Source organism: Struthio camelus, chromosome 4, assembly GCF_040807025.1.
Source record: "Struthio camelus isolate bStrCam1 chromosome 4, bStrCam1.hap1, whole genome shotgun sequence".
NCBI classification, from domain to species: domain Eukaryota; kingdom Metazoa; phylum Chordata; class Aves; order Struthioniformes; family Struthionidae; genus Struthio; species Struthio camelus.
Window position 1 is genome coordinate 45059104 of NC_090945.1, and position 12725 is coordinate 45071828.

The following is a 12725-nucleotide window of genomic DNA, read 5'->3' on the forward strand; positions in this document are numbered from 1 at the left end:
TAGATTATGATTTGTCTTTGCAGATTAACAGCAAGAAGAAAGAATCAGCATGGGAGATGACAAAAAGTTTGTATGATGCATGGTCAGGATGGCTAGTAGTCACACTAACTGGTTTGGCATCAGGTAAATAAAAAGGAGATCTCTTTCTCATCTTCATTAGCATATGTACTTACTCTGCTTTTCATTCGAATGTTACCTGCCAGCCTGGATGAGAACTGGTTCAGGCTACTAATGTTATTTCATGAGGGAAGAAAAAGGGTGACTACCTTGATTTAGAGACTTCAGAGTTTTGGGGGAGGGTTTACTAATCAAAAGGAAAACAAATCCTTTTCCCACTGGAAAGCAGTGAGAGTTCCTCCAAGTTACTGAACTTCCAGCTAATAAACTACCAGTGTTCTTTAATCCTATGCTGGTTTTCCTTGTCCATTAAATTTTACTTTACTTTACTTTTTTTTTTTTTTTTTACTTTTTCTGTCAAAAATGTGTGTGTTAATTGATTGTACTTGGTTTTTCTGCTATGGGTTTGTTTTTCTTGCTAGAAACTTTACTGTCTATCACTTGATTTCAAAAAGTAGCTCTGACATACATGTAGTTTCAGTAAACAGACTTGCTCGCAAAGCACACATGAGCAAATACGCAAGCAGTACATGAGCAAAATCTAGCTGTATGTTTATGTCCTCTTTGTAGAGGTTGCTATACAAAAGGTATTAGCTTTAGCAAGTAGTGTTCATTGTCCTTTACTTCAACTTTATCTTTTGTTTTTAAAGTATTCTTAGGATGAGTTGTATAGCTAGGATCCTGATTGTTTTTGGCCCCACTGTGAGGCAATGCCGCTTTTGCTAAGCATAGTTTGGAGTGACAAAAATACTCGGAAGTGAAAAGTCACAAACGTTCTGCCCACTTTGTCCAAACAAGCAACTCAAACAGAGAATTAGATGAAATCCCAGGAAAAGTGGGTTAGTGAGAGATTGGATGCGCCTGTTAAAGAGGCGTGGTGAATGTATAATTACCACTTAGATAAATACGTAATCGCTTTCACAAATCACTTATAAATTAATACAAATGTAAAGCATATATAAAATGTGTTTATATACCTGTCCATGCACACATTGGGAGTGTATAATTGCTGGAATTTGCTTGTAATATTTTGGGTGGAAAAGTGCAGTGTCTATTATCTAGACTGATTTATTTTTTTCCTCCAAAGCTGCAATGTATATTAAAATTACTCTACTGTGCTTCCTAACACAAAGCTAGCAAATTCTGTTCATCAGACTCCTCAGCTTATTCAGTTTCACTGACTTTCTACTGTTCATGTATGATGAAACTTCAGTGGGGTGCAACCTTGATTTCAGTCCTGGTGAGATTTTGTATATGTATTTTAATCATTCATATCAGCATAATTTGGCTGAAATTATGTTCTAATAAAATATTGCTGTAGAGTTTGAGTGTTCCCTTTAATTGGCAAGGATCGCAAACTGAGGCCTTGCCAAGGTTAGTAAAGGTAAATTAGAGGTAATTCTGTAATACTGATTTACACAAATAAGCTCCATAACTGTCTGTAGACCACAATATCTAGTAGTGATTAATACCTTAAAAATAGGAAATTAGAACTAATTAAGAGTTGTTCATGGTCAAAAAAATTTTGACTTCAGGTATAGCTTTTCAGTATACTACTACCACGAAAAAGTGTCTTGCTTTTGTAAAATAATGATTTTTAAATCCTTTGCAGTGATCCCCTCAGTAATGCCCACTTTGAGTGGCTCTTTCAGCAAGTTTTCAACATGTAGTTACAACGCAGAATCCAGCTTAACATATGAGTTCAAGAAGTGCTTAGTATTTATAATGCTTGTTACCTTCGGTAGGACTTTTAGGCGCTCAGCATGCTACAGAATTAAGCCATATGGATTATTTTGAATGTCATCAGTGGTTTACCTGGTGTTTTATTTGTCATGTTTTAAAACTATTTTTGGCAAGGTAGGAATTGTCAAAATAGGTTGTTTGTACAAAATATATTAGAATAGTTTGTGAGTTCTCTGAGGCATGATACGGTTCATTTATCAGAATATGTATTGTCTTTTTCATCAGAAAAATATGACAGTCCTATCTGACTCTTAAGTGCTTAATTTCACTGGATCATTGAAAAATGATGCTGGGGGAGATGCATTTAACCTCAGAAGTATGCGCAGTACTAGATTCTTCAGGAAAATACTGGTCTTGCCACATTGCAGATTGAGTATACACTTGGAAATCACTAATATTTTAAATGCATGTTTCTTCAGGATTTCTGTAATTTCAGATTACGTTAATTCACGCCACCTCATTTCTTCATTTAGTTGTTTGTTACTTCTGTTTCCCAGCATACTAATAAACAGTTGTTCATACAACAGGGGCATTGGCAGGATTAATTGACATTGCTGCTGATTGGATGACTGACTTAAAGGAAGGCATTTGCCTTAGTGCTTTGTGGTTTAATCACGAACAGTGTTGTTGGGGTTCGAATGAGACCACGTTTGAAGAGAGAGACAAATGTCCGCAATGGAAAACATGGGCAGAACTAATAATTGGTCAAGCTGAAGTAAGTGTATACCCATTCATGGATGGTCTTGTTCAACAACTTTACTGATCATAGAAAAGACATTCTTAAGGTTAGGGTACTAAATTGGGGCGACCTGCTCCATTTTTCAGCATCTTGACGGATGAATCAGTTAAATGATAACAAATGTGCATTTACATACACTGCAAGAGGGTTTGGGGTGTTGCTGGTGTAAGGAAGTTACAGGGAAAGTATAAAACTGTTAATGAATTTGCGAATTTCTATTTTTGATCATAGCTGTACAAAAAAAGCTAAATAAAAGTGAAATTTGTATTATCTTCATATAAATGAGAATAGATGGGTTTTATTTTTCTACCTCAAAGCTTTTTAATAAAGAATATTTAACTCAACATTCAGTAAACTTTAGCATCTAATAGCTATAAAAATACCTGTGCTATTGTTTATTTTGTTTTTTAATATGGAATATTAGAAAACTTCTAACTTTGTGTAGCTCGGTCTTTACTGAGGTGCAAGTATCATGACTTAATGCTTTTCAAACAAAACTAACACTCTCATGACTTAGTAATAATTTACTCTCCCAGGAAATGTATGTATAAGTGTACCTGTACAGTGCAACAAGAGTACATCTGAATTACTTTTAGGTAGTGATTAAGCTCATACATCAAATTTATATTCTGACATTTGGGGAATTTTGTTTTTGTTTTTAGGGTCCAGGTTCATACATAATGAACTACATAATGTACATATTCTGGGCTTTGAGCTTTGCCTTCTTAGCAGTTTCTCTGGTGAAGGTGTTTGCTCCCTATGCCTGTGGCTCTGGGATACCTGAGGTGAGATCTAAATAATATGTACATTATAGATTTTTCATATTAACATGGAAATTCCTGCTGCCTTTGAGGGTCAGAGGGGAAGGCAAGAGGGAAGGCCCTGTGACTTTGATGAAATACGTTAATATAAGTATTCAATTGAAATAATGTAATTGTGCCAAGTATAGCTGAAAAAATTACTTGAAGTTTCAGAGTACATCCTGAGTTTGTAGATTTTGCTGCATGCTTTGGCTGGACTACTTTTTCTAGAAATATTTAGCTTAGAGTATAAATTTCTAAAGAGCTTCTGAAGAGTGATTTTTTTTTTTTTTTTTTGCCCATCCCCCCCTCCCGCCCCCGGCCCTGTGATTATAAGAGAGCAGTGATTCATTGACAAAATATAGGGTCCTTTGATACGACAGCTGATCTCTTGCTGCAGTGTTTTTTCTCAAGTAACACAAACTGACATACAGTCAACACGTGAGGTAAAATGTTTGATATCCTTAAAAACTTGTTATTTTTACAATTGCTTGTCTGCTACTATATGCATAATGGGGAAAAAACCCCAAAGTTAAAATCCTGGTCAGTCTCACTTTTCCAGTCTTTCTATAAACATTTCTTCATATATTTGTATTGTAGACGTTGAAGGACAAATAAAAATAAGCCCAGAGTAGTTCTATGCCTTTATCCCAGAGGAGGTTTCATCCTAAATTAGTCTCCAAATTTATTTAGCTAACCTTTGCTTTCTGCGCACAGCTGGCCAGTGTTTTGCGTGCATCCGGTTTTGTGGATATGTTGTCCTTTGCTTTGATAACAGTATAGTTTTCTATATATGGGCATATTTTCCAAGGTAATAACATGACACTATTAGGCAAAGTAATAGTCTAGGAAAATGGTACCTCTAGTGAAAAAGGCTGATCTTTTCCTGTTTGCTATCGCATGAAACATACTGTTACATTCTACCATATTCATACAAAAATTTAAGGAGAACACAGAGAAGTGTAAAGTTGGTGCAAAGGGGATATTGCTGCAATTAAAATAATTTATAGGTGACCTTCAGGGTAGTTTTTACACAAGGTTTATTTTTACTTCAAAAGTTTTCTGACTTTCACTTGACAATTTACGTATTGAAACAATGAGTGCAGTCTTATAAGGTACCACAGATAAAACTTCTACTAAACATAATGGATAATTTTGTTGCTGCATGTTAATGTCATATCTTTTAGAGTAAGTGAGAATGAAAAGCTTCTAGTAATAGAATGGACTAGGCAGTCTAGCAGTCTGAACAAAAAAGTATTTTAAAGTACAGTAATGTTAGCCGCTTGAAAAGGCTATTTTCTAAAGGTATGCGTCAAAAGTGATTGAAGTAATCTATTTCCTGGAGCAAGTAGAATCCAATAACAGATTTATTTTTCTTCCAGATAAAAACTATTCTGAGTGGCTTCATCATCAGAGGTTACTTGGGGAAGTGGACTTTGATGATAAAAACCATCACATTAGTTTTGGCTGTAGCATCAGGTTTGAGTTTAGGAAAAGAGGGTCCCTTGGTGCATGTTGCCTGTTGCTGTGGGAATATTTTTTCCTACCTCTTTCCAAAGTACAGCACAAATGAAGCTAAAAAAAGAGAGGTAAGTTCCTGTAAAAGCATTTATAGAAGGTATTGGCTATGGATGCGTTTAGCCAAAACACTCATTTCTTAAAACACAATATTTGTTCTTTCGGTTAGTGTTTAGGCTTGGATTATCTACAGTTATTCATTGTGTTAAAAACAATGTCTTAACACTAGCATTCTCCAAGGTAAATTATACATGGCAGAGCAGTTTTACCTTTCTCCTAATCCCGAGACTATTTGATTTAACTCACATTTTTTCTGTTTTTCTTGGGTGCAGTTTTGACAGTTGTCCTCAGTTGTGAGGAGAGCAGAGGACCTGTTTTTGAACTTACCAACAAACTATTCCTATGAAAGTGTTGGTGACAACAGTGTTTTTGCTTTATTTCTGATCTTATTAGTAGTTGGAGCCACACTAATAATAGCAAGTATAGTGATAGAGGATAGCAAGGTCTAGTGTTCTTTTTACACGATTGTTCCACTTCCCAATAGAATCCCTGTATTGTAAAAGAAAAAAAGTGTCATCCCAGCTGTGCTGGAGTTCTCAGGTTCAACTTTGCTTCTAGAAGAAGATTGCAGAACACAGGAAACTTAATTTCACTTCCTCTTTCAAAGCTATGTTTTCTTAAGCAAATCATTTAACTTCTCTGTCTTTTAGCTGTTCATCTCAAAATAGTGTAATAGTTATATTGAGTTTCTCTGTACGTTCTTCCACCCTAAAGCCGTGTGGGCTACAGGGATTCAGTGTCCTTACTGGGATTTGTCCCATATTGTTGTGCTTAGCATGCACTTTAACCAACCTCATATATAAAGCTTAATTTATCCATGAAGTTGCAGAAGCAGCTGCTGTTTCAGTTCCTCTTCAGTTTCCCTCATCTCAGTTCACATCAAATCTTTCTGTAAGTTTTTGGTCAAAGAGTATGGAGCCTAAATTTCTAGATTTGATTTAAAAACTATGTAGTCTCAGTGATTTCTTTTTTTCCACCTTGAGTAATATTTGCAATAGGTGCACTTCTCTGCCGCACACATCTTCCTGCACAGAAACAGCTTATTACAGTCTCTTGATAAAGAGGTATCAGTAGTTTCATACTGAAGCATAGACTCCTTTGGGTGCTTTGCTGAGGAGGCTTTGAGCAGCATCCTTGGCTTCGTTTTGGCTAGTGCCTGGTGAGTGGCTGCCATGGACACTGGTCACATCTTATGAGCATTCCGCTAGACTTTCTGTTAGCGAGTCTGTGCGTCCTCAGTAGGAATATAAAAAGAACTGATTACTGTAACAAGATTTTATTTTTCACTTTTAAAACATAATCACAGACTGCAAAATGAACTGACATCGTTGTTCTTTTCCAGGTATTGTCTGCTGCCTCAGCAGCAGGAGTGTCTGTGGCCTTTGGTGCCCCAATTGGTGGAGTCCTTTTCAGTCTGGAGGAGGTATGTCAAGAGCTGGCACTGCAAGAAAGATATTAAGAAAGTCTGTTTTAACATGAATACTCTCAGACTACTTTTAGCTGTGCAGCTTTCCGAAGAGGAAAATTATTTTTGGACCCCCATTTCGAAATCATGAGTCCTGCCAGAGGCAAACTCTTAAATTTTTTTTTCATGTATTCCAGATAACTGTCATCTTTGCTTTGTTTTCAATTATGGGCACAGTCAGTTAATCATTATAGTTTATATGCAGGTGGAGATATATCAATTTTGCACTGTAAGAATGTATTCTAAAAAATAAAAATTTGGGGACTTGTATTTCATTTTGTAAGAGACTAAAGAAACCTATTTGACAGTTTTGCAAAACAAGTTTTTAAACGCTAATTAAAAAAAAAAGTCGACACTAAAGGTAGTTGAACTCATTAATAATTAATAAAGAAAGTGTACTATAAAATTGACCTCCATGGGAGTCAAACTCCCATGAGTTCCTCTCCAAGGAACATGACTTTTACTACATCAGTTCTCATTAGTTAGTTTCAGAATACATGGGAATGTTATTTAGATCATTTAGCATTTTTAAAAGGGATTTGACATTTTAGTGCTCTTCAGAAAATCTCTGAATTAAAGAAAAAGAAGCAAAATATCGTTTCATGTGTAATTCTACTATGTCATTTAGGGGATTTTGAGGGCTTTTTTCGTTGCCAAAAAAGTCCAAAAGAGCTGAGGCAAAAACCCTTCTGAAAATCAGGCTACACGGGACATAAGTATGAACCTGCTTGATCTTGAGCGTTGTTTGTTTGTTTGTCTTTGTTTTGTTTTTCTGACATTTTAATCATTCTTTTAAAAAATTATGTGTATGTCAGAAACCTTTCAGCGTTGGAACTGCCAAAGGAGATGAAATACTGTTAGCAGGAAATTGAGAGAGCAGCCAATACACAGTCTGATCCTTGTGAATGCAGAGATACTTGGAGAACCTTCTAACATAAATTGCTGCACATTTTTCCTGACAACCTTAAAACAGCAGTGGTTTCAATATTACTTTAGTATTATTCTTCAACTGATATAAATATGAATTGTTTTAGGACTTTAAAAAATAATATAAAATAATGTGCTGCAGCTCCAAGTGGTAGGAATAATGCTGATAATAAGATAAGAGTGCTGATAAGAGTGCATTTTTTTCTGCGTGTACCAGATGACAAGCAGTAGTCTAACACATGCAGAAAATAGTCTTCCAGTATTTTTAATTGAGTCACTAATAATTCTAATTTATTGCCTTTTGCAGGTCAGTTATTATTTCCCACTGAAAACTTTATGGAGATCATTTTTTGCTGCTTTAGTAGCTGCATTTGTTTTGAGGTCCATCAATCCTTTTGGTAATAGCCGTCTAGTGCTTTTTTATGTGGAATACCACACTCCTTGGTACCTTTTTGAACTGCTTCCATTTATTCTACTGGGAGTATTCGGTGGGCTCTGGGGAGCATTTTTCATCCGAGCAAACATCGCGTGGTGTCGTCGACGCAAATCTACAAAATTCGGGAAGTATCCTGTCCTGGAGGTTATTATTGTTGCAGCGATAACGGCTGTCATTGCATTTCCTAATCCATATACAAGGCTAAACACCAGTGAGCTTATTAAAGAGCTCTTCACAGACTGCGGGCCGTTAGAATCCTCCTCTCTCTGTGACTACAGAAATGATATGAATGCAAGCAAAATAGTAGATGATATTCCTGACCGTCCAGCAGGCACTGGAGTCTATTCAGCTATATGGCAGTTGTGTTTAGCACTCATATTTAAAATAATTATGACAGTTTTCACCTTTGGTATCAAGGTAAGTGTGAATGCAATGACTGCATCATCTGCGGTGATTGTATAAATTGCTCTTTTCTCCTTTTCCAGCTCTCAAGGCTATCAGCTTTGTTTATAGAATTTTCTTGGAAGTGTAGTTTAAAAAAAAAAAAAAAGTCTTTGTTAATAAGCAAATCTTGTGGAGAACCATGCTAAGTTTAAGTTTAAGCTAGCCCTCTGTTTGTGCAGCTGAATAGAAATGCGTGTTAAGTTTTATGGAGGGAAGAAACTGTGTGGCTGGCTGTCTACTTGTATGGGCCTGACTGAGCAGTGATGGTGTTAAAATTTCGAAAAGCTCAGTTCAACTGAGTTCAAAATAACTGCTCATGTTCCCTAGTCCTGTCGCATGGAAAATGAAAATCCTGTACCTCTTGAACTACTTTTATCTTTTGTGTATCCCCTCTTCTCATTTGTCAGATAAATGTATCTGTGTGTAGATTACTACAGACTGTCAAATTAATAAGGAGCTGATGTTGATTGCTTTTCTGGAATTTTCAGTATTGCATGTCATGACTAGAAAATGGGCTGTATTCATTTGATTGTATTGGGAATTTCTTCTGTATTACAAAACAGCATAATTTTTGTCACTTTGTAAATCAATTTTGGAGATCTCTCTAACTTCTCTCCAACAGTGGCAATTTTATAAATGGCGCATAGTAACTCTTATACCTTCATCATCTTCTGACTTGTCGGGTTCCCTTCATACATTTTTGCAACTCCCTCATTATCAGCCCTGCCTTAGCGGAAACATGATTGTGGGATGTTCACCAAGCAGGATTTCTGTTTGCCCTGGCTTTAATTTTTCACAGCCTACGTTGCTACGTTCCATATAGCTAATAGAAAAATATCAAGTTGCGTTCTCCACCTGTTGATATTTTAGAAGAAGTTGCAGTCTGTTACTTGAAGTTATTTTTATTATGTTGATTGATGGGTAAGCGAAATCTGTTATATATATGTTAAATGTTAAATTTTCCACAGGTCAGAATTTCAGACATTCTTCTTTAACATGATCACTCCAATCTGTTTTATAGAATTTCTTTTATCCCAGGGCTTTGCCCTTCTGAGCGTGGTAAGACTTCTTACCGTGTATTTGTGTGCATCTTATGATTTCCCATGGGGTTGTCACCACAGGGTCACACTTTGTGCATTCAGACTGACAGCAGAGTAAAGCTTTCACTTCATTCATTTTTGGTTCATTTCCGTGTAATTTCAGCATTTGCAGTTTGGTGGAAATTTTTTTTTGTAAATTTGTAAGATTATATTTATGACTTTGTAAATAGATAAGGATTCATGCTGCTGTCATTGATAGGATTGTTCTACATACATTTATCTGAAGCTTTGAAGTTTATGGCTAGCTAAACTGTCAGCCAGAATCTGGAGAAGGAGATGTCACTTCAATATGATATTTATTTACGTTTTAAGCTTTAGTTCTGTGAAGGGGGAGGATTTACTGGGGGAGAAAAAGAAGGCTTTGTCGTTTAAATTATTAAGATCCTCTGGGCTGTCCAGGTCTATTCCTGGAACTGCTGCCGTATGCAGACACACAAATCTTCTCCACAGGAACTATATTTTCTGTGAGGTAGGCAAGGCAGCAGAGCTGCTTGCAGGGCATGGTGATTCCTACTGCTCTTACTGCCATGAACAGGGATCACCAGGAAGCCAATACAAGAATGTTCTTTTCAGGGTCATGTTGTGTTGCTCTGTGTTAGAGTAAACAGGTTGTGTGTGTACTGTAACACTTATTTGCAGTAGACTCGTTATCATGCGTGAATGCTGATGAACCACGGTTTGGAGTGGAATTACAGCTCTGCCACAGAACCCAACTTGTATGCAGCTGGGTTACCCAAAAGCGCAAAGTCACACACAAATCCTGATTCCTTGCTTCTTTCAAAGAAGATACACGTGCCACAGAATAAATCTGTTCCTCTGAATTACAGCATCAGTCGAGCTGGCATGCCCAGGAGGAGGAGAACGGTGCTGAGACAAGGCAGAAGCTATTTTTTTCCTTGTCCATTCTCTGTGAGGGCGGTTCTTCACTTTGTGACATGTGATTCAGAAGTTTACATAAGCATTCAGCTGTAAACCATAGTGAGACCTGTAACCATTATTTACATGGGGTGAAAAGAAACAAAGGAGCAACATGCATGAAAAATTATGTTAACAAAGACCAAGAAACAATTTGGGCTTCATTTCCATTTGGAGGCTTAATGTTTTGTGGCATAATGCTGTAGCAGGCTAGAATAGGGGGCAGTTTCAAAGATTTATTCAAATCTTACTTCTGTCTGAAATGTTTGTGTTGGGAGGTGCTATTGTACTGTTCACAAAAAGAATTTTCACTCAAGGAAAATGTTGGGGGTTAGCAGTTAGAAAGGGGTGTAGAAGCTCAGTTAATTGTGGGAGATGATAGTAGTGTCTCATAAATGCACAGTTTGGATATTAAGCTAAAATGACAGCACTGAATAGTTAGCTCTAGCACAGGGCTTACAGTTCTTGGGCGAGAATGTTTATGAAACCTTTCCCCTGAAACTTAGGCTTCTGGCTCTCAAACGCAGGAGGTTTGCTATGTTGATTTGTCCTTCGGTCACCTTTTGGAAATTACCTTTGCAACCATAAATACTGGCAATATAATAATAATAACAGCAATAATAAAGTACATAAATTCTGAAATAGAATTCTGCACCCGCTTTTGGATTCCATTGCAAAATCTGTAGTTTGGAATTGCACAATACTTGCATTTTATTGCTGTAGAGTGTTTAAAAAATAAATAAGAAAAAATGATATGTCTTAATACACTGATACATGAATTTTTAAATAAAATTATTTTGATAAGCGGTGTTTAGATGTGTTTAGATAAATAGTAAAAATCTTGCTACTTATTTGTAGTAAGAGTTGTACCTCAGTCACGGTGGAACATATTTCTGATAGTAACAACTGCTGTTAGGAGAAGCAGCAGCCATTTCCGGTTTAATGAGACATTTAGACACCAATATGTTCTTTGGAAAGGAGGTTAGTTTCCTGAGGAGGAGAAAAGATACAAAACAGCAGTTTCTCAGCTGAATCCTTACTGCTTCTGAAGCTGCTGATAAAAGCAAGCCTTGCAATGATACTTTTTCTAAACTGCTCTAGTATGCCAAATTGGTGGGGTCTTTTAAGGTTTTAGTTAATAACAGAAGAACAGATTAAATAACAAGTTAGTGTGAAAAATCATGATCCTATTGTAATTTTAGTTATCTACTTTTTTATAGTAGTAGTTGAACTATCTGCTTCTGTTTTAATGTAAACAGAGTGCTAATACACATAAGGGGGAATTACTATATAGTAAGGGATGCTTCTTCCTAAAAGTTACCTATTTAGATGGACACTTTATATATAGGAGTGTTGGGAAGCAATTTGCAAAGGTGATCCTTTTACGTGCTAAGCTTGTTTAGTACGTGGATGTTGGCTTCATGAAGTGTGGAACATGAGGTAATGAGGGAAATGGGAAATAGTAAGGAGGACTTCCTAGTGTTAGTGGCGCAGCTCAGATTGAGCATACGTATCAGAAAAATTGTAGTATTCACAGTGAGAATCCAGTTTGTGATCTTGGTAGATTTGCTCTTAAATACAGTAAAATATAAACAACATGCTCATAAAATTGAATTTAACGAACCAGGTTGATGAGAGGTATCGGTACCATTGCATAAAATTCTACTAACTACTTACCTTGTAATGTCAGTTTACATGTTGATAATATGACAGTTTGAGTATTTGCATCTTTTTCAGCCCTCAAAAATTACTTCTAAGAGTATGCATCAATTATGTTCCTGTCAGCACATGACAGCAGTTCTTGTGTTTCTGTTGTAGGTTCCATCTGGGTTGTTCATACCTAGTATGGCAATTGGAGCAATAGCAGGAAGGATTGTGGGGATTGCAGTGGAGCAGCTGGCCTATTACCATCACGACTGGTTCATTTTCAAGGAATGGTGTGAAGTTGGAGCTGATTGTATTACGCCTGGTCTTTATGCCATGGTTGGTGCTGCTGCATGCTTAGGTAACTAAATCGTAACAAAGTAAATAAGGATCTGATTTCTTGGACCTACCCAAAATAATGATTAAAAATGGAGGGACGTATAAACATGTGCAGTATTGAAGCACCTTTTTATGTGGACTTCTCCCTTCAGAAGAAAATGTTTGTACCTCTACATAAGATCATAAGATCAAATGTAAAATATAAATAGATTAGCTGCTGAGAAATAGAAGAACTTAAGCAGTACTGTTCACTTTCCCTCTTTGATACTGAGAGGTGTCATTTATTGCATCAATCAAAATGATCGATTTCTTGAAACGTATAAAGCAGAGGACTTGAAGAGTCAGGTACTGTTGAAATTATTAGAAGGATGTGACATGATCTGCTGCCACTTCCATATGAATTGCAAAAAATCTTCCTGAAATTTGATAATCTGAAGAAAACTTTCAGAAGTATCTAATGATTTGGAGAGTCGAATTT

At 36.4% G+C, this 12725-nt stretch overlaps 1 protein-coding gene across 11 annotated transcripts in view; it reads left to right on the forward strand.

Moving 5' to 3' along the window:
- CLCN3 (chloride voltage-gated channel 3) overlaps positions 1-12725 on the forward strand; it is a 62762-nt gene that overhangs the window by 39424 nt on the left and 10613 nt on the right. For all 11 annotated transcript variants that reach the window (XM_068942478.1, XM_068942486.1, XM_068942483.1 and 8 more), the window contains 7 exons: positions 24-123; positions 2388-2575; positions 3262-3384; positions 4782-4988; positions 6320-6400; positions 7677-8222; positions 12083-12269. In XM_068942478.1, the coding sequence (XP_068798579.1) occupies positions 24-123; positions 2388-2575; positions 3262-3384; positions 4782-4988; positions 6320-6400; positions 7677-8222; positions 12083-12269 (1432 nt within the window). The remainder of the gene's footprint in view (positions 1-23; positions 124-2387; positions 2576-3261; positions 3385-4781; positions 4989-6319; positions 6401-7676; positions 8223-12082; positions 12270-12725) is intronic.